Genomic DNA, 27,965 nt, shown 5'->3' on the forward strand with positions numbered 1-27,965 from the left:
CCTGTTCACCATCAGCACCATGTCCATGTGCTAAAGCAGCCTGCCCATTTTAAAACCCGTTTTATCTCTTAGTGTGTGTCTATAAAATGATACACTTCTCCTCGACAGAAAACAGAACAATATATAGTAAAACATATTTAAGATAATCATCCTTTATTTCATATAAATATAACAAATACTATTAGTATTGGTGAAAAACACATGGTAACTCAAACTTGAAAACAATGCTCAAATTTGTTTTAATAAAATCCAACAATTTGTTGTATTCATACAATCATTAAAGTGAAAAACAGTTGTACTGATTTTGTCTTTTTACATATTCATTCATTTAAGTGAAGAGCAGAAGTGCCGGTGTAGTCTTTTAAAGCAAAATAACAAATAGAGGCCAGTTGTACCGGTATCACATTTTATAGAATAATAACAAATAGAGCCCAGTTGTACCGGTATTACATTTTATAGCATTATAACAAATAGAGGGCAGTTGTACCGGTATTACATTTTATAGCATTATAACAAATAGAGGGTAGTTGTACCGGTATTACATTTTATAGAGTAATAACAAATAGAGGGTAGTTGTACCGGTATTACATTTTATAGAGTAATAACAAATAGAGGGTAGTTGTACCGGTATTACATTTTATAGAATAGTAACAAATAGAGGGTAGTTGTACCGGTATTACATTTTATAGAGTAATAACAAATGAAGGGAAGTTGTACCGGTATTAAATTTAATAGAGTAATAACAAATGAAGGAAAGTTGTACCAGTATTACATTTTATAGAATAGTAACAAATAGAGGGTAGTTGTACCGGTATTACTTTTAATAGAGTAATAACAAATGAAGGGTAGTTGTACCGGTATTACATTTTATAGCATACTAGCAAATAGAGGGCAGTTGTACAGTCTTTGATAGCATAAAAACAACTGGATTGCCGTACCAGTAAAGTATTTTAGAGACTTATACCAAATGTACAGCGCTACTGTTGATCAACAGTGCTAAAAAACAATGTGAGTGAAACACTTTTTACGAATTTTTTATACATTCTATTCTATCATACACACTGGCTTAAAACACAATCTTCAAAAAATTTATGTACAACGAATTTTTCATCAAAAATTCATGCTGAGAATTAAAGTATATTTAGCTAATAACATAACAATATTCTATTAATATAGCAAGTGCATAAAGTTCATACTGATGTTAAAACCACGTACCCTTTGTGTCATTTAGAGAATGAAAGATGACTGGATTCTTTTGGAAACATTATTTGTAATTATTCACTTGATCAACATTAGTCACAGTCAATATGAAAATGATAAAACTTTCAGTATTCAGAAAACTCTTAAACATCAGTCTTGAAAACGTTTTGAATGTAAGTAGATTACATTTCAAATTAATTTCATCAGGATATGTAAGAATACTTAAAAACAGAAAAAATAAATCAAGGGTCTGTCCCTTCCACCAAAATAATAATTGCATTTGGTATGAAGTTATACATTTGTTCAACTCACTTAATATTAACTAATTAAAACAAATCAATTAAACTTTGTACACAAACCTCAACACTGAATACAGTCTCTAATGCGTCTGTCATAAAATATTAAGATGGTTATCCTGAAAAGAGTCCAAATCTGATTCAAGACTGACAATTCAACACAGCTGTAAAGAAATAGCAATAGGTTCAAACGGAAACTGAAAGCACACATTTCTAAAAGGACTGTGGTGCACTTTTGCAACAAATTCAACTTTCAATTCTGAACACCTTCAATTTAACATCAACTGGAAATGTCTCCGTAGGATTTTACAAATATAAGTAAAATTACAAGCACTACGATATGACACATTTACCAACACGTCCATGTGTACGGCTTCAAATAAGGGATGTGTTTAACAAGCGTATCACAATAAATGCAATGTTATGCCATGTACAAAGCTTATGGTTGTTACCAAAAGAAAAAAAACATGAATATATCACAAAATGCTTTAAATGACACGGAAAGTCTGTTTAAATGTAATAAATATTATAAATACGAATACATGATTTGGTTAGATAATTTAATTATTGCCCTTTAATCAAGATCATAACATTTTTCATTGACATCAGTTATTGCTGAAATAATAAAGATATTGAAACATTTATCAAACGATGGCTGCTATAACTGCAATGTATAGAGCGACCCCTTTGAAGCAAATGCAGGTGTTTGGTAGTATACGAATGCCTAGAATGCCTAGAAAGGTATTATGGATGTCTTACCAAGAGACTCATACTATGACAAGACATACTTCACTACCGAAACGCAATAGGTGTTTGGAAACAACACTATCGTTGCTTTATTAATGCCTTGGAAAAAACATAAAACAGAAATTGTGAAGTGTTAGGTCCATCGGCCCAAGCGTTGATAAATTTTTTGATCGAAATTTTCACTCAATGTCACGTCGACGTTGACTTTTAACCAACTGACCTATAAAGCAATAAGATTCATCTAATGGTCATGGCAAACCTTGTTTGAGGTCCCTTCGTCACAGATTATAGATCGGAAACCGTGGTGACAGACCGATGGACAAAGGGACTATTTCTATATGGTGCCCTTTCGATGCATAAAAATAGAAGTGAAAATATTCCAAGGGAAAGCACCCTGTCCTAAAACACTAGCTATTGGGGACATTCCAATGGCAATCGAGAGTTGTTTTTTTGCCATTTTTGGCTCAATCTTATCATATACAATTTTGAGAAGTTTTCAAGACAGAAACCCGTCATACAATTAATGCTTTATAAGACCACTATTTTGTTTGCTCAACACACAAAGCATGAACTCTACAGTTCTATTTCAAGGGTGAACAGCCTGACATCCATCTCAAAATCAGCTTTCTATAAACACCGTCTTTTTGTTTTGGGTTTTGTGGACGTAACTGTCTGCTCAAACAGAAAGTATTCAGTATACTTTAAGACAGACTTCCCTGCCTTACATTAATAGCTGTTCTCAAACTTTAGTGTTAATGTCTGTTATGCTGAATTGCATTACAGAAAAATGTTTTTGAAAATTTCCAACAGATATCTCTCTGCCCTTATACACTAGCTGTTCGGAACACGGCCGTGGAGTGTTTTGTTAATATCGGTCAATTTTGTAGTAAACTGTTCCTGTTCTTCAAACAATTCACCAAGTGCTGTTTCCATCCTGAAAAAATAAAAAAATTGTCTTCTTTGGCTATTCAATTGAACGATACAACATTATGACCTTTCTTCAGTTAGATTTTACAAATTGTTGTATATTGTATAAGAGAGCTTAACACTACCATTCTTGCCACAAAGTGAGTTAAAAAAAAGTCATCATCGTATGTCCAAATTCCCTAATTAACTACTATGGAGCTGTCAATATTTGAGTTATCTGATTGATTTTCGATCTCAAGTTAAAGACAACTAGAAATGTGTCCATAGGACACGGATGCCCCCACTTCGATTTTTTGTCACAGAAAATAAGCCATAATGATTATTCAGGATAATCTGAGGGCCCTAACTCCTAAATGATTAAAGCGATTTCCATGGCTATCGAACTTGATCAAGATATTATGGTCACAAACATGTGTTAAAAGTTTGGTGAGGATTGGACAAACAGTTTTCAAGAATTAGATCGGAAACAATCTTCGGGACGTATTTTTCAAGTCTTTTTTTGCAAATAAAGGGCCGTAACTCCTAAATGACAAAAGCGATTTCCATGGCTATCGAACTTGATCAAGATATTATGGTCACAATCATGTATGTAAAGTTTGGTGAGGATTGGACACATACTTTTCAAGAATTAGATTGGAAACATATATTTTTGAAGTATTTTTGGCAAAAAAGGGCCGTAACTCCTAAATGACTAAAGCGATTTCCATGACTATCGAACTTGATCAAGATATTATGGTCACAAACATGTGTTTAAAGTTTGGTGAGGATTGGACAAACGGTTTTCAAGAATTAGATCGGAAACAATCTTCGGGAATTTTTGGCAAAAAAGGGCCGTAACTCCTAAATGACTAAAGCGATTTCCATGACTATCGAACTTGATCAAGATATTATGGTCACAAACATGTGTTTAAAGTTTGGTGAGGATTGGACAAACGGTTTTCAAGAATTAGATCGGAAACAATCTTCGGGACGTACGTACGTACGTACGTACGGACAAGGGCAACCCTATATGCCGCCACTTTGTGGGGGCATAAAAAGTGATAAACAGGCATATTACTGTTGAAAGGCAAACAGTAGAAATGCACAACACAAAATTATTATAAAAAATTAAGTACATATACATACTGTTTATTGGTGACTTTAGATTCCTCTAGCGCCTGTACAGAGTCTGTCAACGTACTGCTCATCAGTGACTGTAACATACTTGAGTTTCCCGATTGGCTGAAATTTCCCATTGGAGCCATTTGGGTTCCCATGGGAGAGGCATTTAAAACGGGAAAGGGATTTCCCTGTGGTATTCCCACAGGTGATCTCCCACTACCGGACAAATCTTGTCTACACATGGTTGGAATGTCTCCCATGTCGGTATTGTCCTGATTGTCAAGGGGGGAATTCCCTTTTCCCTGTTGTACCTGTCAATATACCATTCATAATTGGGGAAAATATGATAAATATTCTATACCAAATTATTTGATTAACTGATTACTTCAGATGGGTTTATCTAAATTTGCCAGTGACACTGTTGATATGATTTGCAACACAACTTTTATGTAGAATTGAACACTTAATAACTGTATGTGTAGGTTTATGTAAAGCCATTTCCATGGTATAATATCTGAGCATGATTAATAAGGTAACAAAACAAAACCCAGCAACCCACAGCTATTTCCACGAGTCTCCACACAGCAGTCTGTCTCTGTTTTTGGAAGTCGACGATCTTCTTAGAGTTGATCGTGATCTCTTGAACACAGCTGTCAATCTGCGGTAGCATAGTATTCAAGTCAGCTTTGCAGCCACATATCTTCCTGAAATAATGTATAACCGGTAAGTAAATACTTATTCAACAATATGTCTAACAATTATTATATAACAATCTTAACAAAGTCTGTAGGTAAAGTGTACCACCAAGTTGTTCTAACATGCAGTTTAGGGGACAACAGTATCTGAAGAAAACCCACTTGTCCCCCTTGGTGACCAAAAACCAAACTCAACTATGATATCATAAACAAATACCTATAACTCGTTGACATCTAAAAAGTAATGTTTTACTTGAAGATCAGTGCCACAGAGCAAACGGCAATGCTCGTTTGTTGTCAGTCAACCAAGTGGCATAAATTAATGCCAGAATAAAGGGCCTTGCTATAACATGTGTAAAGTGTGTGCCAAGTTTTATTTAAACATCTTGAACATTTCTTTTAGTTTTGGACAAAATTGAAGTTTTGCGCAATGTTGACGCTGACAACATCAATACCTTAACTTTTCACCTGGAAAACCACACAAGAAAAAAAGGCTTTCATAAACAAGTCTTAAATTAATATACTAAATTCTAAAATGTAAAGGTAGCTAATCAGTTTATGTTCATGCATATCATATATGTGATCATAATTGTGCTCTATGTTTCATTTTTATGTCTTTGTTGCTTTCAAATTTACTGCCAATAAACAGCTAGTCTGTTTTGTGTTTTAATAAAACATAATATATAAACAGCAGACAAATGAAAACTATCCTGTTGCAAATTGATGATGAACAATTTAAGATATATATTCTATGGCATTGTTCTCACCCCAGATGAGCGAAGAGGTCTGGCAGTTTCTTGTCTCTCCACATCACGGCCTTTACAATGATGTTCACTATCGGCTTGTGGTCATGAATCTCATCACGATTCTCTGGTGTTTCAAAATAAATCATATTATAAATAAAGGGGTTAGTAGATGACAAGATATGCGATATATGGGGCAAAAGAAATCATATCGGGTGAGAGAGAAGCACGAACCTGAATATGGTTTCATGCGCCCTGTATATCACATATTGGATAACCTACCAACCCTGTAACTTATAAATTACTTAAATAACCTGTTTACATTAATAAATTTACGTGTAATGTTTCATTTATTCATCGGAAAAAAGATGCCATTTTGGTTACCATAACGATATAACAATAAATGACCCAATGTAGAAAAAACATGGGGTCTTAGCGTGGCCAGAACAGGTTTAATGGCATTGTCTCATTCATGTTTGACTTAGAAATAAGAGATGAAAGTGCTGTATATTTCTTCTATTTAATTATTTGAGTAAAATCACATTATACTGTTTTAGTGAATCTATGCCACGATCATGAAAAACAAACCTCTGGCTTGCTTTCGGAAGTCTTCATAAACTTTCTTTGCTTGTTTTGCCCTTCAAAAATGAAATAAACAAAATACATATAGTTAAATTATTTCAAGCTCCATACACGTTAAATAGTTCTACAAAAACAAATTATATTGAAAGCACTTGTTTGGAAGAACGATTTATTTTAAAACTAATAAAATATACTATACTGTATTCTCCCCTAATGCTGAAAAACTATTGTTAACTAATTCATTGCATTTGGTAATTTGTATAGATGATTTGATTGACAGAAATGTTTTGGAATTACCCAAATATATTCCGAAATTACTCAAGTATATTTTGGAATTGTCCCAAAATGTTTTAGAATCATCCAAAAACAATAAACAGCAATTATTGTCATTTCAGTAAACAGATACCAATAACAAGTTCATAGAAAATAAAACCTACAATTCTTCAAGAGTGTCATCCTGTTTTGTCCGGGCAAAGGGGCTCTTCTGAAGTTCTACAATTCTTGTCTGTAAGGCCACAGCATGAGCTTCTAGATCATTTACTCTCTGTTCCTATGGTGGCAAAAGATCATTCTATCAAAATATATTACGTCTAAATGTGTATTAAATCTGAAGCATCATTAAAAAGAGCTGTCACAGGAACAGCGCGCTCAACTATTCCGCCGCTTTTCATGTATGGATTGAAAAGTTTTGGCGAAACATGCATGGATCACTGTTAGATTAGATTTCAATGCAATACATGATGTGCTGAGATATTTACATAAATTGAATGGAAAATAATAGAGGTGGTACGCAAACTTTAACGTAAATTCTAAGTCGAAAAAGGGGCATAATTTTGTCAAAATGCTTGATCGAGTTACCTCCTCCTGTGTACAGGTTGGGGGCATGATGGTGAACAAGCTTGCAAAGTTTCAAAGCCAGATGTCAATGGACTTTGAAAATATTTGAGGTGGTTTTCAAACTTTAACGTAAATTCTAAGTCGAAAAAGGGGTAAATTTTTGTCAAAATGCTTGATAGAGTTACCTCCTGCTGTGTATAGGGTGGGGGCATGATGGTGAACAAGTGTGCAAAGTTTCAAAGCCATAGATCAATGGACTTTGAAACTATTTGAGGTGGTTCGCAAACTTTAACGTAAATTCTAAGTCGAAAAAGGGGTAAATTTTTGTCAAAATGCTTGATAGAGTTACCTCCTGCTGTGTATAGGGTGGGGCCATGATGGTGAACAAGTGTGCAAAGTTTCAAAGCCATAGATCAATGGACTTTGAAAATATTTGAGGTGGTACGCAAACTTTAACGTAAATTCTAAGTCAAAAAAGGGTACGCAAACTTTAACATAAATTCTAAGTAGAAAAAGGGGCATAATTTTGTCAAAATGCTTGATAGAGTTACCTCCTCCTGTGTACAGGTTGGGGGCATGTTGGTGAACAAGAGTGCAAAGTTTCAAAGCCAGATGTCGATGGACTTTGAAAATATTTCAGGTGGTACGCAAACTTTAACTTAAATTCTAAGTCGAAAAAGGGGTAATTTTTTGTCAAAATGCTTGATAGAGTTACCTCCTCCTGTGTATAGGGTGGGGGCATGATGGTGAACAAGTGTGCAAAGTTTCAAAGCCATAGATCAATGGACTTTGAAAATATTTGAGGTGGTACGCAAACTTTAACACAAGTGGTTACACCAACGCTCGGGTGAGTAGGATAGCTCTCTTTATTCTTCGAATAGTCAAGCTAAAAATAAAGAAGATTTTTGTATGCGAATATATTATGTCTGAATGTGTGTCAAATCTGAATCTTCATTTAAAAAGGTTCCAATAGCAACTCAAATCTTATTCATCAATTCAACAGATCCATTCCCATTGTAACTAAGGTTGACAGTCAAAACAATAGAAAAAGTTGTATGCAAAAATATTACGGTATCGCTTAATATGTATTAAATTAGAATCATTTTTTTAAACAGATATGTTCCTGTTGTATACAAAGGTGTAACATGTGAAAGAATATCAAATTTGAATCATCATAAAAAAAGATATTTGACTGATCAAATTTAAGCCGATACTTTGCTTTTGTATATTCCATTCCCATTATGTGAAACATTGAAGGCATAAGATCTACACAACCTACCAGCTTTTTAAACTCGTCCACATCTTGAGCCATTCTCATCCATTTGCTATACATTCGATCAGAACCTGAAATGTGAAAATGTAATGTATATAATAAGTTCGCAAAACAGATTTATTTATATTCAATAATGTGCCTCAGATATTCACATGTGCTTAATGCATGTGCACTTACACATGTACAAATATACAAGAAAAAGTGGACTTTTATTTACTGTATAAAAACAAAGGCCATGCTCTAGAGTAGTCTGAATTGAGTTATAGCCCTCAGGCCACCTTGCAAATTGCACTTATAAGCCAGTCATGGGGAATTACAACCCAGTGCAGAGTGCATCAATCCATTAATGGACATCTCATGCCACAAACACTGCACAGGGGTCCAAATTTCTGACTCCCCACCCCTCTTTTCAGAGAGCCCCCTGCTAGGGGGTTGATGACCCTAGTCTCAGACCTTCCCAAGGGCTGTACACAAGGTAACATACACCCAGTTTGTAGCCCCTAAAGCAAGCATTAGAGCCAAGCCATGCCAATAACAGAATAAATTCTACATATAAAGCAAGTATATAATATATTTTGCCATTTCACTTTCATAAATTTAAATAATATATTATTCGTGAAAACTATATTATTGAATCAAGTAATTGATATATATTTTCATTTCTAACCTAATTTTTATTTACCAAGAAAGAAGGAAAAGCACTTAAAAAACTTTTCTCCAAACATTTATTACCTCCCTTGGTTATAGATAATGTAACCTAATACTTAAAAAGAATCAGAATTTTTTACTGTCTGTGAAAAGCAGTTGAAATATAAGGGTTTCATCCGCATATACTTCACATGTTCAAAGATGTACTACTCTCAGAAGTGTTTTTATGTGACATTAACAAAGCTGAAATTTATATGTACCATAATTATGTATGTTCTTTGCTATTTCATTAAAAAAATCCACAACCTACCTCATTTATAGAGGATTATTAAATCTAATACATTAAATTTAATTCAATTGACATTTTTGTTTTTGTTTCACATAGGTAGAACTACGGAAATCTGTATTTAAATAGGGGAAAAAAAAAGAAAAATTAAAAAATAGAAAAATTAAAAATTATTATTTCAATAAGAGGTGCTAAGCGTTATTGTTTTTCAAAGCTAATCAAAATTTCAGAGAAAGACACATCTTAATGTTCATAAACTTTTTGTCAAATGTCATTACTAAAACATTCTGAAACTTTATAAAGACATTTGGTCAGTCGATTTTGAAGAAATTTTAATTTATCATTTTCATCATGGTGGCATAATACAATGGGAAATCGGCTATCAAAATGGACTTTATTTTTCGTTGCCAGGTAAAATATTTTTTAGAAAATTATGATAACATTTAAATGATACACAAAATTTGTATTTTAAAAAACCGTGGTCCTACATCTACAGTACTTTATTTATTTAGTACAAGTACTTACTGACGCCACCGTTATTCACTTGCTCGTTGTAGAACATCACATCATGTTCCAGACTGCAAAATACAACACAATAATTACAATTAAGAACATGGATAGTTTACATCAGATTTAGTTAGCTGTATAATTAGCATGCTACGAATGGGTCTTTAGCTCCACCTAGTCAGTTGTTTGAGGTGATCAAAGCAATCTTTCGGAAAGTACAACCATGTGCATTTATTTATTGATGAGATATAAACCATGCATTGCCAATTAAACAGTTGAGCGACAACCTGCATCAAGTTTATTATAACATACAATTATATTCCAAATACCAAATGTATTATGATTTATAATATTTGCAGGAGTGAAGAGCGTAAATTTATTGTAACTTACACCTAAGAAAGGCATAGTTTTTTAATTTGGAAAACTTACTACTTATTTAAATTTCTACATACAATAGCATTATCATGAATAATAATGAGAGCGATACAGAACATAATTCTGTAAGTTGTTGTTTTTTATTTACATATGGTGTTGGCTCTGAGCCAAGCAATGGATACAATATAATATATAAAATTATTATTTAAGCCAGAATATGGCCAAAATGTCTCGAACAGGTTAAGAATTATGACAAAGAATTATGTTTTTGTACACTGCAGACAGCATCAACACCAATATCTGACAATAACACAAAATAAGCTAAAAGGGTACAAGGACCCATATAATCTAAACATGTTAATTACCTTTCCTGGAAATATTTAATTTTTGTTGCTAACACCTCTTTCTCTGCAATCATTTTGTTTTTCATTCTGACAAACTGTGAATCACTGCGTAACAAGCTTAACCTGAAAGTAGAAGCACATGCAACATTCCATCACCTTTTTTCATTTTTGTTAACTTCCATCTTGAATCTATCATAAAAATGTAGCTAATGTCAGCCTTAACTGAACTTTGTGTTGATTCATAACATAGGAACAAATAATCAAAACTAGCAATCTATTTAAAAAGATGAAATCATACAACAGGTAGTTATAAAAGAATGTGTGCTTACATAATAGCTCTTTGACTGAGAACCAATCTTTTAAACAGCTGGAAAACTTCATCACAGAAAACAACTGACTCTGCCCAAGTTCTTTTTTGCTCCTACAAGAAGTAAAAGTAATCATAAATTCAACTCCATTAAAAACAAGCTTAACTTTACGTAAACAGTATGTATATATGTAATTTTGGTTACACAGAAATTGTAAAGAAAATAATCAAAGTTCCAGTATTATTTTAATCTGATAATTGACAATTCTAGCATTTGTGGCCCATTCATCTGTGCCTTTTACTTTACATTGATAAATTGAACGGTAAATTTCTCACAAACATTTACATGCTCTTTCAAATACCAAAATAAATTCAACCAATTAAAGTTTTCCGTTAATATCTTTCTACCTGAAAGGGCAGCATGGTTTTCATGTCCTTCACAATGGTCTGTATGGACTTGGGAAGGCCCTGCTTTAGCTGTCTGTTGATGGACTGCTCGGGCTGAAAGTCCCCACCCCCATGACGGAACAGGTACACAAAACAGTCCTGCTCTGACTGAAATATACACACAAAATCATGGTTACTTTTGAAGGCATTGTTTAAACTGTCTATGGCTTAAAGTCCAATTCCAGTGCCTAAACATGTACATAAAACAGTCCTGCTCTGACTATACACACAAAAGAAAGATTACTTTGGCTCTGCTTATACTATCAATGGATTCTCACACACCCTCGTGACAGACAATTAGCCCTGCTTCCAACAATATACACATATTTTTTATTGGGAAAAAACAGTAAGTTGCCTAGCAATCGATCATGTCTTTGAACAATTCCTAATAACCATTTTTCTTCATAATCAATTAGACTTGTTTAAATACATAAAATTTTAAGACAGCTTATTTCCAAGTGCTTGGAAATTTCTAGGATATGTATTTGCTATTCGATCGATTATGATATTGACTGTGCTTATTATCATAATTCGGGCTGTGGCCATTTCTTATTAAACGTGACATGCTTATTATCAAATCTGAAATAATAGGTCAATATAGTGTTTCAATGCACATAGCACATTCAAATTACAGGCAGTGTACGCACAGGTTCAAGATAGCACTGTGATGCAGGTTTATCAGGGTCAGGTGTCATCCCGTTGGCCATGACGATATCCTGTTCCTCCACAGATATATTTGTCTCTTGTTCAATACGTTTCTGAAGGTCCGACATGTTGTGGGCGTCAGCTATGGGATATGTCTCCAACTCATTGGTGGCAACGTTGAGCAAGTAGATTATCTGGATAAAGAAGAAAACATGTCATGATTTTTTTAATATCATTAAAAAATATAACTCGGTTATCTGAGTTCACTTCCATTTTTGAACATCATATGGAAGGATTTTAGCCAGGTTGAAAGGGGAATGGGTGCTGCGGGAGAAAAGAGCACATTGAAGGTGGTGCAGAAATTATCATTTTTGACAGAAACTTTTGGGTATTATTTTTAATTAGAGTTATATAAGTTAAGCCCCAAACATGTAAAATTTGCATGTACTGGGATTTGTTTTTGTAATCATAGTATAAGTTTTCATTTAAACAAAATAAATATCAGATCATGTTAAACATTCAATTCTTTGAAGGCAGATGGGTGCCACCAAAAGCGAATGGGCATAAGCACCCTACAATAACTCTTATTATAAAGCTAAAACCCTAAATGTGGTAAATAAAAAATCATTCACATCACCAGAAACAACTAGATAATCTGACAGCCGATTCAACCCACAAACCTACCCACATTTACATTCCTATATGACCCATATTCTTCCAAGGTGGCATAAATATGATGTATTGCAACAGGAGCCTTGTGTGATCATGTCAGACAATGAAAAGGTCATTCAATTAATCAGTAATAACCAACTACAATGTTAAGTCCACGTGCATGTATAAACTATTCAAAACATTTACTGGATTGTATCGGCTTACATGTATTATAGTCCTCCTTGCATGTCAAAACTTATTGTCATTGCATATTATACATATAATTTTCAGATGTAAAAGTTTGATAAAATAATGGTAACAAAGTCTAGATATTGAAATGGTATTTTAGAGGCCCTACCTTCATATTGAAGATGGAGTCAAGTATTGAGAAGCAAGCTGGGCGGCCCTCTTTGTTAAGGCCTCCTCCTCGGGCCTTAGGGTCCCAGCGTAACATCATCCTCAACCACTGCTCCATGTACACCTGCATGGATCTATAAGAGGCAGATAATTTAGTGGAACATTTTTATAACAAGATGGTGTCAGATACTGAGAAACAAGCAGAACGGCCCTCCTTCTGGAGTCCGACTTAATGCTCCAGGTTCTCCTGCATAGACATGTAAAGCTGGATAGTTGTTAAATATTATTAACACAAAATGGTGTATTAAAGTTACATATATAAGCTTAAGCATGAGTCACAGCTTGTTTTATTAATGTTCATCCTTCGGCCTTGGGTTCCCCAAGATCCCAAGCATCATTTGCCCTACCATATGTACACTTGCATAAGCCTTAAAGGGATGGATCATGACTTGCGGAGTAGCAAGAATGAACAAAATTTGCAAAAGAATTTTTTTTAAACTGTTAAGCATATAGTATAACTTTTTCAAGCTTATTCAGTTCTCACCCAGGCATCCTTGGTTTATTCATTTGTGTTTGCATGGTGAACAGTAAAAACGACATAATCAGTGGGGTTCTTCTGTGTATATTGGACCACAATCTTGTGTGATATTGTGCCAAAGAGTGTGATGCATTTAATGGTGTGATAACTTACAATGCTGCAAACCAACAAAATCTATGTTTCTTTCGATCTGTGAGCTTTGATGGGCTGGTCCTGTGGAAGTTTACCTCTCCCATCTCCCTTGTACACCAGGCCAAAGACTATATTATGAATAAAACCTCAGTACTTTCTGAAAGTTCGCTAGTATTACCTTGCGAGCTTGCACTTGGAGGGAATGGTTCGGTGGAACTTGACCTCTCCCTTGTCATCTACAATGGCACAGATGTCATCTGGGGACTTCTTACAGATCTCCTTGTGCCTGAATAAACAAAAAAAAGGTTGGAATGATATTTTACATGATAATTTAAACTAGAAATATAACTGGATGTGATTAATACTGACACAACACCACCTTCTTGTAATAAGAAGTATCATTTGAAGTGATGTAGGCTCCTTTGAATGCCCTAAATTAGTGGGAAGGCATCAACTTAATGGTCCAATGTTTCTTTTGTGAAGCCAGTACCTAAGTACAGTTGAAGTCAATACCTTAAAAAACATATGAAGTTATGAAATAATAAAAAAAAAGAATAAAAATAATCAAAGGGCAATTACTCCAAAAAATACCTTACACAAAATAATGCTTCTTTTGCACAGCACATCTCCTCAACACAGTCAATATGTGTATGAAGTTTGATATGACCTCAAAATCAAATCGAGTCATGGAGAAAAGTAGACTTGTGTCGATGTCCCAGGACAGAATGACAGAAGTAAGAGACAATGTGATTCCTATATAGCCCTCAATACCAAGGGCTTGGGGTTAATTATGATACAAGTGTTTGAATGATATAAGACACAGCTCGACTTCATACTCGTGACTTTCCAATTTACTGTCAACTTGAGTATTACAATGAATAATTAAGTTATTCAATAGATAACAAAAAAGCTTGCATAAATGGCAGGTATCCCATAAAAACATTCTGAAGGCAGAAAATTATACAAAATTCTTATGTTCCAAGGTAATGTCCAATAACAAAAGTATTGATATAATTTAATATTCTCAGCAATATCCATGTTATATAACCAGGTCTAAATGACTCGAAAGTTTTAAGCATTATATACCAAATCTAAGTAACTTTTTTTAAGCCAAATTTATAACTTTATCCTGATTTTACTAAAACATTTATTTTTTATCAATGTTGTCATAAGTAAAGCTATTTCCATTTGAAGTTAAAAAGAAGATAATTGTATCTTAAAAAACATAGAGAGCTTAGAATGATCCTGTGATAAAGGTACTAGCTTAGAATGATCCTGTGATAAAGGTACTAAGATGTTCCAGAAATTGGGGCAAGAAAATAAATCTGATTAGACTTAAACTAAATATAATTTAGATAACGAAACTTGAGGTTCCTCTTACCACTGTACAGGCGGAAGATCTGGCAGGAAGGGTCTGTACCCAGTAATACACTCAAACACCACTGTCCCAAACGACCAATAGTCAACTGTGCAAGTGTACTTCTGACTGGCAAACAATTCTGGAGCCTAGAACAAAAATGAAGCCATAAAGCCAAAAGAATGCATCATCATACCAACTTTTCAAGCGACCAATAGTCCACTGTGCAAGTGAACTTCTGACTGGCCAACAACTCTGCAGCCTAAAACATATATAAAAGCCATGGGTTATAAAAAATGCATCACCATACCAATTGATTAAGCTATCAATAACCCATTGTGTAAGTGTACTTTTACCTGGCAAACAACTTTGGAGCCTAGAACAAAAATTACGCCCAAACATAACAGGCGAATAAAATTAACAAGAAACATCCTCAAATGACCAATTTCAACCAAAAAGTACACTATGCATGTGTACTTCTGAGTGGCAAACAGCAGTGGTGGCCTGTTAAAAATACGGGAGGGGCATGTCTAACATAAATTTGCATTTTTACGCCATTATTATTTTTATCTTCAGAGCATATTGATACTGTTCAATAGCAAGGTTAACAAATACCACTGTATGGCTTATACACTCAAATATCACTGTATGGCTTATACACTCAAATATCACTGTATGGCTTATACACTCAAATACCACTGTATGGCTTATACACTCAAATACCACTGTATGGCTTATACACTCAAATACCACTGTATGGCTTATACACTCAAATATCACTGTATGGCTTATACACTCAAATATCACTGTATGGCTTATACACTCAAATATCACTGTATGGCTTATACACACAAATACCACTGTATGGCTTATACACTCAAATATCACTGAATGGCTTATACACTCAAATACCACTGTATGGCTTATACACTCAAATATCACTGTATGGCTTATACACTCAAATACCACTGTATGGCTTATACACTCAAATACCACTGTATGGCTTATACACTCAAATATCACTGTATGGCTTATACACTCAAATATCACTGTATGGCTTATACACTCAAATATCACTGTATGGCTTATACACTCAAATATCACTGTATGGCTTATACACTCAAATATCACTGTATGGGTTATACACTCAAATATCACTGTATGGCTTATACACTCAAATACCACTGTATGGGTTATACACTCAAATATCACTGTATGGGTTATACACTCAAATATCACTGTATGGCTTATACACTCAAATACCACTGTATGGCTTATACACTCAAATACCACTGTATGGCTTATACACACAAATATCACTGTATGGCTTATACACTCGAATACCACTGTATGGCTTATACACTCAAATATCACTGTATGGCTTATACACTCAAATATCACTGTATGGCTTATACACTCAAATATCACTGTATGGGTTATACACTCAAATATCACTGTATGGCTTATACACTCAAATATCACTGTATGGCTTATACACTCAAATATCACTGTATGGCTTATACACTCAAATACCACTGTATGGCTTATACACTCGAATACCACTGTATGGCTTATACACTCAAATATCACTGTATGGCTTATACACTCAAATATCACTGTATGGCTTATATACTCAAATATCACTGTATGGCTTATACACTCAAATATCACTGTATGGCTTATACACTCGAATACCAATGTATGGCTTATACACTCAAATATCACTGTATGGCTTATACACTCAAATATCACTGTGTGGCTTATACACTCAAATACCACTGTATGGCTTATACACTCAAATACCACTGTATGACTTATACACTGAAATATCACTGTATGGCTTATACACTCAAATATCACTGTGTGGTTTATACACACAAATATCACTGTATGGCTTATACACTCAAATATCACTGTATGGCTTATACCCTCAAATATCACTGTATGGCTTATACACTCAAATATCACTGTGTGGCTTATACACACAAATATCACTGTATGGCTTATACACTCAAATATCACTGTGTGGCTTATACCCTCAAATATCACTGTATGGCTTATACACTCAAATATCACTGTGTGGCTTATACACACAAATATCACTGTATGGCTTATACACACAAATATCACTGTATGGCTTATACACACAAATATCACTGTATGGCTTATACACTCAAATATCACTGTATGGGTTATACACACAAATATCACTGTATGGCTTATACACTGAAATATCACTGTATGGCTTATACACTCAAATACCACTGTATGGCTTATACACTCAAATATCACTGTATGGCTTATACACTCAAATATCACTGTGTGGCTTATACACTGAAATATCACTGTATGGCTTATACACTCAAATACCACTGTATGGCTTATACACTCAAATACCACTGTATGGCTTATACACTCAAATACCACTGTATGGGTTATACACTCAAATACCACTGTATGGCTTATACACTCAAATATCACTGTATGGCTTATACACTCAAATACCACTGTATGGCTTATACACTGAAATATCACTGTATGGATTATACACACAAATATCACTGTATGGCTTATACACTCAAATACCACTGTATGGGTTATACACTCAAATACCACTGTATGGCTTATACACACAAATATCACTGTATGGCTTATACACTCGAATACCACTGTATGGCTTATACACTCAAATATCACTGAATGGCTTATACACTCAAATATCACTGAATGGCTTATACACTCGAATACCACTGTATGGCTTATACACACAAATATCACTGTATGGCTTATACACTCGAATACCACTGTATGGCTTATACACTCAAATATCACTGAATGGCTTATACACACAAATATCACTGTATGGCTTATACACTCGAATACCACTGTATGGCTTATACACACAAATATCACTGTATGGCTTATACACTCAAATATCACTGAATGGCTTATACACTCAAATACCACTGTATGGATTATACACACAAATATCACTGTATGGCTTATACACTCGAATACCACTGTATGGCTTATACACTCGAATACCACTGTATGGCTTATACACTCAAATACCACTGTATGGCTTATACACTCAAATACCACTGTATGGCTTATACACACAAATATCACTGTATGGCTTATACACTCGAATACCACTGTATGGCTTATACACTCAAATATCACTGTATGGCTTATACACTCAAATACCACTGTATGGCTTATACACTCAAATATCACTGTATGGCTTATACACTCAAATATCACTGTATGGCTTATACACACAAATATCACTGTATGGCTTATACACTCAAATATCACTGAATGGCTTATACACTCAAATACCACTGTATGGCTTATACACTCTAATACCATTGTACACAACAACAAATGCATGTAGTCAAATGTGCAGATATACTTTTGACTTGCTTGAAATTTTGGATCCACTGCAGAAAGAACACTTGTGCTTGATGTCACAAACATCTTTCGGCCTCTAACCAAATTTAGAAAGTGAATATTCACACAAATACCACCATCACACATTGTTTCTTCCACAGGGACCCAAACAATGGTGCATTTCAATGGCTACATATACCTTTCATGAACAAAATTGTTCAAAGAAATTAAATGAAATATAGTGGTAACATGATAACAAAAATAATAAGAAGCCCCAAATTTTGCAAAACTTTGTAAGTCTCTTTTAACAAGATCAAGCCAAACCAGCTATTTTTGTTTACCGGTATCTAAAATTTGCATATTACTATTTACTTCCCTAAGTGTGTTAAGACTTTAAATAGGAATGATCTTTATAATAATTGCAATTAACCAATTTTGCTGTATGAATATCAAACTTAAGAAATATATTTTGGCTAAATTGAATACCAGTTAGGTACTTAAGCATGGTAAGCTTTTAAAGAGGTTTTAAGAAATTGGAGCCAGGTTTAAATAGGAAGTTCATAAAGTATTTACCAAAAATTTAGATGACATTTCTTTAAATTTTTAAACGTAAATTGAAATTAAGATCTTCATTCAGAAGTACAATTTGCTTGACCTGTTACCTGGTTAGTTTATTGATTTGAGTATTTTACTTCCTGGTCTTATAAAAGGTTGCTAACAACTCATTGCCCTGTTTACACTTGTAGCATTAATCTCAGTTGAAGTTTATCATAGAAGTGGTGGTTGATAAAGATATGGAGATATTTAACATTGTGAATACAAATGAAAACAAGTAGAGTTATATTGTCTAGAATTTGGTGGTTAAAACTGGGTACTTTATTTTGTTTTAAAAATAAGGAATAAGTTAGTTCTGATAACATTTTTCAACTCAAACTTGACAATTACAATGGAACAATAGTTTTGGAAAACACAAAGTAGTGAAAAGATATTTCACAAAATGGCCACTGGAGGTTCATCAATTTACAAGGGATCTGACCTGATTCATGACTACAGTTGTTCCAAGTGTGAGGAAAATGACTTGAACACTGAAGCCCAGCACTTCTGTCCAGAGTGTGAACACTATCTATGTGACAAGTGTGTGAGGATACATGGGAAGTACTTCAAGAAGCATGTTGTGTATGGGCGTGGCGACATCCAGAAATGGGCGGGGTTCTCCATGGACAGGTGTGACCAGCATGGCGAAAAGCTAAATGTCCACTGTGATGACCACCAGGAATTATGTTGCCATGTCTGTGTGGCCCTCAACCACAGGTGATTTTATTTTTTGAGATAATTTTTAAACCCTTATATCTGTTCCTTTAAAAATATGATGATCATCATGAGAAAAGTTTTTAGTTATGATGACTAAATACAACATATACCATGGTATGTTTTTGTTTACTTTACCATAGCACACAACTGGTCTTTAACTCACCAACAGACAAGAATTCATCGGAATTTTTTTTTATATTATGCAAGAAAAGGAAACATTCCCTTGTGTTGCTTTGTTGTATTTATGTGTTATGCCCTTAGTTCAAAATTGATTAACAATTTTACAATAAATCATTCTTTAATTTAATATAGTTCATCTTTCGAAATGAGCCATTTAGTATATTGTGCACTGTATTTTATTTATTTGCTCGTTGATTTCACGCTGTCTCATTTATGATTATACTATGTCACACTTAATGAGCTTACCTGAGTTTAAATAATGAACACAATATGTTGGTAATGCCCTGCATTCCTAAGACTATAAACGGTAATATTTTCAGACAGTGTAGCAGCATCAGCCACCTGCCTGATCTGGCTAGAGGCTTCTTAAAAACAGCTGAGTTCAAGCAGTTACCAGCAGCAGTGGACAAGATCAGGTGCAGGCTAGATGAGCTCAAGAATGCCAAGATGATAGACAAAGCCTCTCTGCAGGACTCATACAAGAGCATCTTGGCTGAAATCAAGGCTCTCCGTGAAGAGTTAAACCAGATCTTAGACAAGCTTGAGAAGAAAACAGTTGAACAGTTGGATAGCATGATGAAGGATTTAGAGAAGAGTTTTCAAGATGACATTGAAACTTGTACTCATATGAATGACCAATTGAAGACCATGATGGATAAGTTAAAGCAGATAACTGTGAAAAACAAGGAGACCAATTCTTACATTGGACACAGAAAATGTCAGACAAAACTTACTGAAGCCAAGAAGCTAGAGCATGAAATACAAGGAAAGCCAGAAGAAGCCTTATGTTTTGAGTCTGACAGCAGCATACTAACATTTTTCAGAACCCTGGACACACTGGGAGCCACAAAAAAGCTTGATTTCATGGCAAAAAGGTCAGATAGTGGTCATGTCTACAAGTTCCAAGGGTCAAAAAAGTACACTGTTAAAATAAAGGAAGACAAAACACTCTGCGATATTGTGGGTATATGTGAGTTGCCCAATGGAGACCTTGTAGTTACAGACTATCAAAACATGAGAGTAAAGCTTTTGAACATCGGTTACAAGGTCACTGCTCACTGTGACCTTCCTGCTAATCCACGAAAGGGTTGTCACCTAGCCGGCAATGAGGTTGCTGTTCCTACCAACAACAACAAAATACATGCGATCTACTTCCTCACAGTGACCCGAGGACAGTTACAAGTATTGAGAAAGTTCACCACAGACCACAACTGCACCTCCATTTCCCATCACAAGGGCAAGCTGTATGTGGGCTCCAGTAATGCCCTTTGTTTACCAGTATACCATGGATGGTAAGCTCATCAACAAAATCTATGAAGATCTGTCTCCTGTCATGTCAGTGTATCAGTCAGCTGTCAGTCCTGATGGGGAGAGATTTTATTTTATAAATTTTTGGGCAAATAAATTCATTACCCTTGATAAAAATGGTCAAGTGTTATCCACACTGAAAGATTCTAAACTTGAATATCTCAGTGGACTATGTGTAAGTTCTAGTGGCCATGTGTTTGTGTGTGGTGTGAATTCTAACACTGTGGTACAGGTGGACAGAGAGGGAAGACAGAAGCTGGCCACCGTGGCCAGGGAGGCTGATGGCTTGGGCACCCCCAAGTCAGTGTGGTTCAGTGAACACACCTCAAGTCTCATTGTTGGGAATGACAGTCAGGATAGCATAGTTGTTATCAAGTTAAATTAAAATGTGCATCAGCTGTGAAACCTAGAGGTACAACAAACCTTAGTTACATTAAATGTTGAACTGTGATTGTACTGATGTTTTGATAATGTATTCTGTTTTATGTAAAAGTGTCTGTAATAATGATGTATGTAATGTATCACGTGCATTCTTTGTGACAATAGTTTTCATAGTTTAAATATAAGTGTGTAGTCATAGTCGTAGTGGCATATCTCCCATGACCAAAAAGAAGTTAGTGCATAAATGTAGTTTGATTGTCTTTTATATTTCAATAATTTGGAAATAAAAGGTAATGTCAGAATGTCATGTTTCAATAGTTATTAGATACCAAGTTTGATGATTATGCTACTAGTAATAATATATTCAAATAGTAATTTTCAAATACAAACTAATGAAATTTAACTCCTTCAATCACAAGAAGCATGGACTTATACCCGAAGTGATACGAATAATGATTTCATGTGGATATAGAAGATTATCTTCTTCCTGATAATATTTGTAGAAAATAGAGAACTTCTTCATCAGCCTGTAAGAGTACACTAAGGACTGACTATATAGTGAAAATCCCTTGGTAATAATCTCATAAACTCTCGAGCACTAATTTGGATAAAATAAATCATAGTTGGGAAAATGTTTAAGGTTACGCAAACAGTCTAGATGGTACTTGAAATAGAAAAAGATTATGTGGCTCACTAATAAAAACTGATTTGCCACTGGAGTCTGAACTCAAACTTGAGACTGTTTGTAATCATGACCTCAGAACTTTATACATTGAACAATAATTCATTTAAACTATTAATCCGAACACCGTTCATCCAAAATTTGCCCGGTTTGATTTCTTCTTTAGTCTATTAAAATTTTCGTCAATAATCTGAAATTTGCTATTTCAGAATTATCGCTATTTCAAAGTTAAAATTATAGTTATAAAATATAATATAGTGATAATGAAGCAAATTTAGTACTTGCTAATGAATGACATTGATCACACATATGTAACAAACAGCAATGTCAGATAATGAGTGATTCATTTTGGGTGGTGCAGTTTGTATATGACGGCATATTTACATAGTCTGAATATCATTTGAAATGTCTCTCAACCGCTACTAAACAATCAGGAGAAGGGCCTGGTAGCAAAACAGGGCAGATATCTGGATCGGAAGTGAAAGGGAAGGTGTAAAACTGCACAAAATTTTAAAAAACCAGGAGTATGACAAAGTGCAACAAGACATCACATCATTCTTTAAAGAATAACCCAAACAATACCCAGTAAACTTAGGTTCAAGTATACTGAACAATGTAACATGTTTGTAACATGTAGCCGACATTGCAATCTTCAAGCATACATGCTATATCCCCCGGCGGGGGGAAAAATCCCCCGGAATTTCGATCCATCCCCTGGTCTCCAGGCGGGAGATAAAAATCCCCCGGAATTTAAAAAAAAAAAAATATATATATTTTTTTTTTTTTAAATTTTAAATCAGGCAATAATGACAAAGTCAAACCACAGTATGTGAGTGAAACTCTCCAAAAGTAAACTTTTACAACAAGTGATCAATTAATTTGTAGTAATTATCAAAGGCAAAGAAATATTACTATTTTGGAAGGAAGAAATTAATAATATTTATTCTATTCTCTTATTGTCTGAAAGTCATCAAAGCTGATAGAATTAAGCACAATTTTTAAAAGACTTTGGAGTAAGTTAAATTTAATTTAATTGTCTCGAAAACCTATTTTTCCAATGACATATTTTGTTTTGCAAGTGCATTACAGTATGACATGACAGTTTATCATAAAAATATGATAAATCATGACATAAAATAATTCTGTATAATGAAAAAGTTAAGAGGTTTTCAAAGCAAACTATATGTGAATACATTTTTTCATACTTGCGTCTAAAAATACTTTAAAATTTCGCCAACTTAGACCTGCTAAAAAAATCCCCCTGAATACAACCAAAATCCCCCTGAATTTTCAGCCTTTTGAACAAATCCCCCTGAATGGTCTCCAGAAAATATGGCATGTATGTTCAAGACTAAATATTTTATGTCACCAGTAATTCATGAACACTGTCAATTTCTAGTAATTGTAAATCCGAAATATCGTTAATCCAAAGTTTTTATCTTTGTGCCAAAGACTTCGGATTAACAGTGTTTTAATGCACAATGAAAACTACAGGGAAAAGCCCTGAAATTTAGTTTTTTATATCAACCCTGTTTCAAGACAAGGGCAAGGGCGGGAACAACACTGAATGAGTGACACAAACACAACAAACGGACCACACATGCATTATATTAGCTTCATTAATAAATTATGGGATTACCGCCTGGAACAGATTGTGAATCACGAGTACACTGTTCATTCAAACCAGTATACAAGCCTTTATGTTACACACCATATATTACAGTTGGCAATAAACCAACAGGGACATTAAATTTGATACATATGCTGTGACAATATCTATTAGAAAACAAGTTACACATGACCTACATCTGCCATAGGTTGTTTATCTCTTATTACTAAGATTAAAGCAAGACAGCAATTTTTGCATGTTTCATACTCATAATATGCATCTGCATGTCTACTTCAGATCATCAGACTGTTGTTTTAGTTTCAAAGTTTTGAATAGCTTAACCAGTTCATGAGCTATGGCCAATGTTAAAATGTTATCACAACATATCAACCATGGAAACGATTCAAAGGTTATCACAATAACTTGACTTTAATTCCAATAATACACAAGCTAAAAATGCATTTACCAAACATATCAAATATGAGAGCTGTCTTTGACTTGAAGACTCACAAAGTATTTCAAACAGTCAATGAGACATGGTCAAGGATAAAGTTTTTGCATAACATTGACAACGAAAACAGCACCAAGATTATCCCAATGTTTTAACTTTTATTCTTAAAAAAACAATACACAAGCTAAAAATGTATATACATACTAAATAAATGAGCTGTCTTTGCCTTCAAGAAGCACCAAGTATTCTGACCAGTTTATGAGTCAAGGTCAAGGCAAAATTGCTTGCACATTATTGAAGATGAAAACAACGACAAGGCTATCACCATACCTCGACTTCTATTCCTAAAAAGAACAATTATAGATATACTAAAAATGAGAGCTGTCTTTGCCTTGAAGACTCACCAAGTATTGCAGCGTTCCTACGAATGATGTACACACACTGCCCTGGTCCAATTCTTTGGCATAACCAAGATCTATGATTTTGTATATAACCTGCAACACAAAAAGAAAGTTAGTGGTTAATATTTTGGATGTTCAGAAGATGAGATAGCTTCCTTATAGAATTGGGGCCTATCTTATTTACAACAAAATGTCTCAGGATCAAGAATTTCAGTTTGATGTGAAACAAGTTTCACAAACTGAGCTGAAAGATTTAGCCCAATTGTGTTTTCATATAAAGTGTAAAACAGTTTTGATTAGTTAATGCAATGAAAACAAATATATCCGCAAAAATGAACTTGCATTTATATATTGAAAACTTATGCGACATGTACAAATGTAGATTAGTTTATACTACAGTCGAACCCAGTTGACTCAAAGTTCTAGGGACTGGCTAATTAACCTCGAGCCTTGGAAACTCCGAGCCAAGTCTAGGGGGAATGTTTACATTTAGTATACATTTCAGTTATACTCATCCAGTTCGAGCCAACGAGGAAATCGGGCCAAGCGACTTCAAGCCAACAGGGTTTAACAGTAATCTGTTGTTGCTTGTGACAAATGTTGATAGATCATTATAAAGAATATCCCTCAAGTGTTTTTCCTGGGTAGAAACAAGTATTGGCTTCCATTTTAAGAGGCCATGAGAAAGTTCCTTTGCTGGGAATCAAACCCAAACGTTTTTGATAGAGATGCGGACATCTATACAACTAGACTGTGCTCACTGTATCCTTCACAAAGGTTGAGATCCCTAACAAGCGCAGTGGTGAAAACGAAAGTTACATAATGCAGAAACTAACAAGCACACTGTCAGAGTGAAAAATGTACTTGCATACCAATGATTTTTCATCAAGTCAAGAAAATTTTGTCACAAAATCCAATTAATGTCTATATGTTTGTTAATTTTCATTCTCATCAATAGTAGACTCTAAATATTGAACAATATTCAATTCTTGTAAAATAATGAGAAGAAAATTAATAAGTTCATAAGATTTGTAACATGCCATATGTATAAAATAAATGGCATGATACTGCCATCTATTTTATACATATGGCATGTTACAAATCATAAAAACAGGCACAAAATTCCTACCCTTTCCTCTGCTGGTTTCAGTACAATATTTTCTGGTTTGAGGTCACGGTGAATGATTCTGTTCCCATGTAGATACTCGAGTCCTGATGATATGTCCCTCGTCAAACACCTAATACTAAACTCTTTCAGGCCGAGGCAATGTTCTGGCTGGTTTAGTATCTGTTCATAAAAAACAATTATTTCACTTATTTCACTTGATTTCTTTAACAAAAAAACACAATTATTTCACTTGATTTTTTTCTTTCAATCTAAAAACAAAGATTTAGAGGTATAGCAATATTGATACAGGAACTTGCCAATTTAGACTTTCTCAGACTCCTTACTGTACTACACATCATGGCCTTATTAATTTAGACATAACAAGTTGTAATTAAAAGTTTTATCTGACGCCCATTCATCAATGCAAGAGTTATGATCATTGATGAACAACTTGGTTCACGAGGTGATCTCGTAAAAAAGTAAACAAATTATAATTCAAAAATATAATTAATATGGTCTCAGCACCATACCCGTCTCAAGTCACCACCAGAGCAGTACTCCATTGCCAACAGAGGTAGCTCATTTGGTCGCACATCTAACTCGCTGGGAACATCCAGCCCTGCTATCACATTTTCATGGTCGAGTTTTGACATTATCTTCACTTCCATTTGCCAACGTTTCTTGTGCTTTTCCGTCATCTCATTGGCAAGCCGACATTTTTTAAGGGCAAGACAGTCGCCAGTTTGCTGTAATAAAAATGATATGAATGCATTTGGTTGGATTATTAAAAGATTACTAAAATCAAGAAGTAATGTACATGTTCTATTGTCCAGATAACTAATCAAGATACATTGCTTATGTTAAAATTAGTTGTTTAAAGGACAATTGGTGAAGGAATGTTCCAGTGATTGCGTGACTCAAACAAAAAACAGTCATAAAAACAGCACAGAGCTCTACCAAACTAACTTCCAGCTGGTTCGTATCTAGTCAAACTGAATATATATCCTCATCAGTTTTAGGCCTATCCAGGCTCTTCAGGAACTTTTACCTTTTGAACCAATAGAATAAACCCGGAAGGAACAGTTAGTAAAATCTGGGACCAATAATAATCAAACTCCCACATTGATCCTGCGCAAAATGTGGGACTTAAACTTGAGACATGTTATTATACATGTAAGCTCAAACCAAAGATCCTGAGAACACAAACCACAATAGTGAGCGTTAAGGGGAAAAAAAAAACATTTGGATGTTTATTATGTTCCCTTAACATAAGACAAAAATTGTCAAAGATTCTGTAGCGGCTGTTTTTATGGACTATACAGAACACTCGCATAGAGCTCTATTTACTGACCTAACTGAGATGCTGGTTCTTACTCATGTACACTACAGGTATTGTATAAAACCAGTAAAGTTTAATTGTAATAAAATCTGTAAATTCATTCAATAACTAATCCATATTCAAGTTGATATCATCACGAACAACCCGTACCACATTTTTCCATAGTGCGACGGCCCCGAAACCTCCTGATCCAATATTCCTCTCCTCAGTCCACTGACCTTTCCTGCGACTCCCGTCATTTGTCATTGTGTTAATCTATTTGCATTCAACCTCACTCGGCACTCACGCTGACATATTTTAGACAATTAATGTTGCCTGTTGTAATTGTATTCAGTTTTCAGTAACTTCAATACCTGAAATACCTAAAGTTAAGAACAAATCTACCAAATAAGATAAGCGTAGTTATTACAGTAACCTGATATTGATGAGATTCTTTTTTCTAAAAACATTGTTAACGTTATTCAAAATATTAAATCTACAGTTCAACAACCTGACGACGTAAATTGTTAAATCGTCAAAGCAAAATTATTTGTTCTCATTGAGCTATCACTTCCTAATTTCAAACCTCTTTGTACATGTCACAAAATAAACCAAGGGGAATTTGTTAAAATGTCTGACTCATACAAACAGTTTGGGGTTCCTTCCCGGAAGATAAATAAACTTAATCTTACGATGAGTTTTTTTTATAGCTCACCGGTTTTCAAACGCAAAGGGGCGTTACTCTTGATAGTCATCCGTCAAACGTTATATTCTATACACGCTCACAGTCTGACCACTGGAATCTATACACCCCATTGAAATGTCGTA

At 34.4% G+C, this 27,965-nt stretch overlaps 1 protein-coding gene and 1 pseudogene across 6 annotated transcripts; one reads left to right on the forward strand and one right to left on the reverse strand.

Moving 5' to 3' along the window:
- Window positions 1–136: 136 nt before the first annotated feature.
- LOC128217320 (inhibitor of nuclear factor kappa-B kinase subunit alpha-like) lies at window positions 137–27,843 on the reverse strand. 6 transcript variants are annotated; one of them, XM_052924423.1, is made up of 20 exons: window positions 27,783–27,843; window positions 27,309–27,520; window positions 26,350–26,565; window positions 25,841–25,999; window positions 24,715–24,804; window positions 15,020–15,144; window positions 13,817–13,924; window positions 12,970–13,102; window positions 11,963–12,154; window positions 11,277–11,423; window positions 10,891–10,982; window positions 10,583–10,684; window positions 9,861–9,913; window positions 8,408–8,472; window positions 6,729–6,841; window positions 6,298–6,347; window positions 5,734–5,836; window positions 4,831–4,975; window positions 4,296–4,582; window positions 137–3,177 (listed from the first exon to the last, which is right to left on the reverse strand). In XM_052924423.1, the coding sequence occupies exons 2-20, from the start codon at window positions 27,402–27,404 to the stop codon at window positions 3,075–3,077; spliced, it is 2,379 nt and encodes a 792-aa protein (XP_052780383.1). In that variant the 5' UTR covers window positions 27,405–27,520; window positions 27,783–27,843; the 3' UTR covers window positions 137–3,074. The 6 variants fall into 6 exon arrangements, with proteins under 6 accessions (XP_052780383.1, XP_052780366.1, XP_052780410.1 ...); XM_052924406.1 differs by having other exon boundaries at window positions 27,724–27,842; XM_052924450.1 differs by having other exon boundaries at window positions 27,309–27,511; window positions 27,783–27,802.
- Window positions 19,148–21,870, forward strand: LOC128217352 (uncharacterized; annotated as a pseudogene).
- Window positions 27,844–27,965: the final 122 nt, after the last annotated feature.

Source organism: Mya arenaria, chromosome 2 (assembly GCF_026914265.1).
Source record: "Mya arenaria isolate MELC-2E11 chromosome 2, ASM2691426v1".
Taxonomy (NCBI): Eukaryota; Metazoa; Mollusca; class Bivalvia; order Myida; family Myidae; genus Mya; species Mya arenaria.

Bases quoted from the DNA above. Each gene is read 5' to 3' on its own strand.
- LOC128217320 (XM_052924423.1), bottom strand. From the start codon at position 27,404: ATGACAAATGACGGGAGTCGCAGGAAAGGTCAGTGGACTGAGGAGAGG. The intron at 26,000-26,349 runs GTATGGTGCTGA...TTTTATGAACAG, and splicing joins CTGGTGGTGACTTGAGACGG to ATACTAAACCAGCCAGAACA. The intron at 3,178-4,295 runs GTATGTATATGT...TTATTTTTTCAG, and splicing joins TCTAAAGTCACCAATAAACA to GATGGAAACAGCACTTGGTG.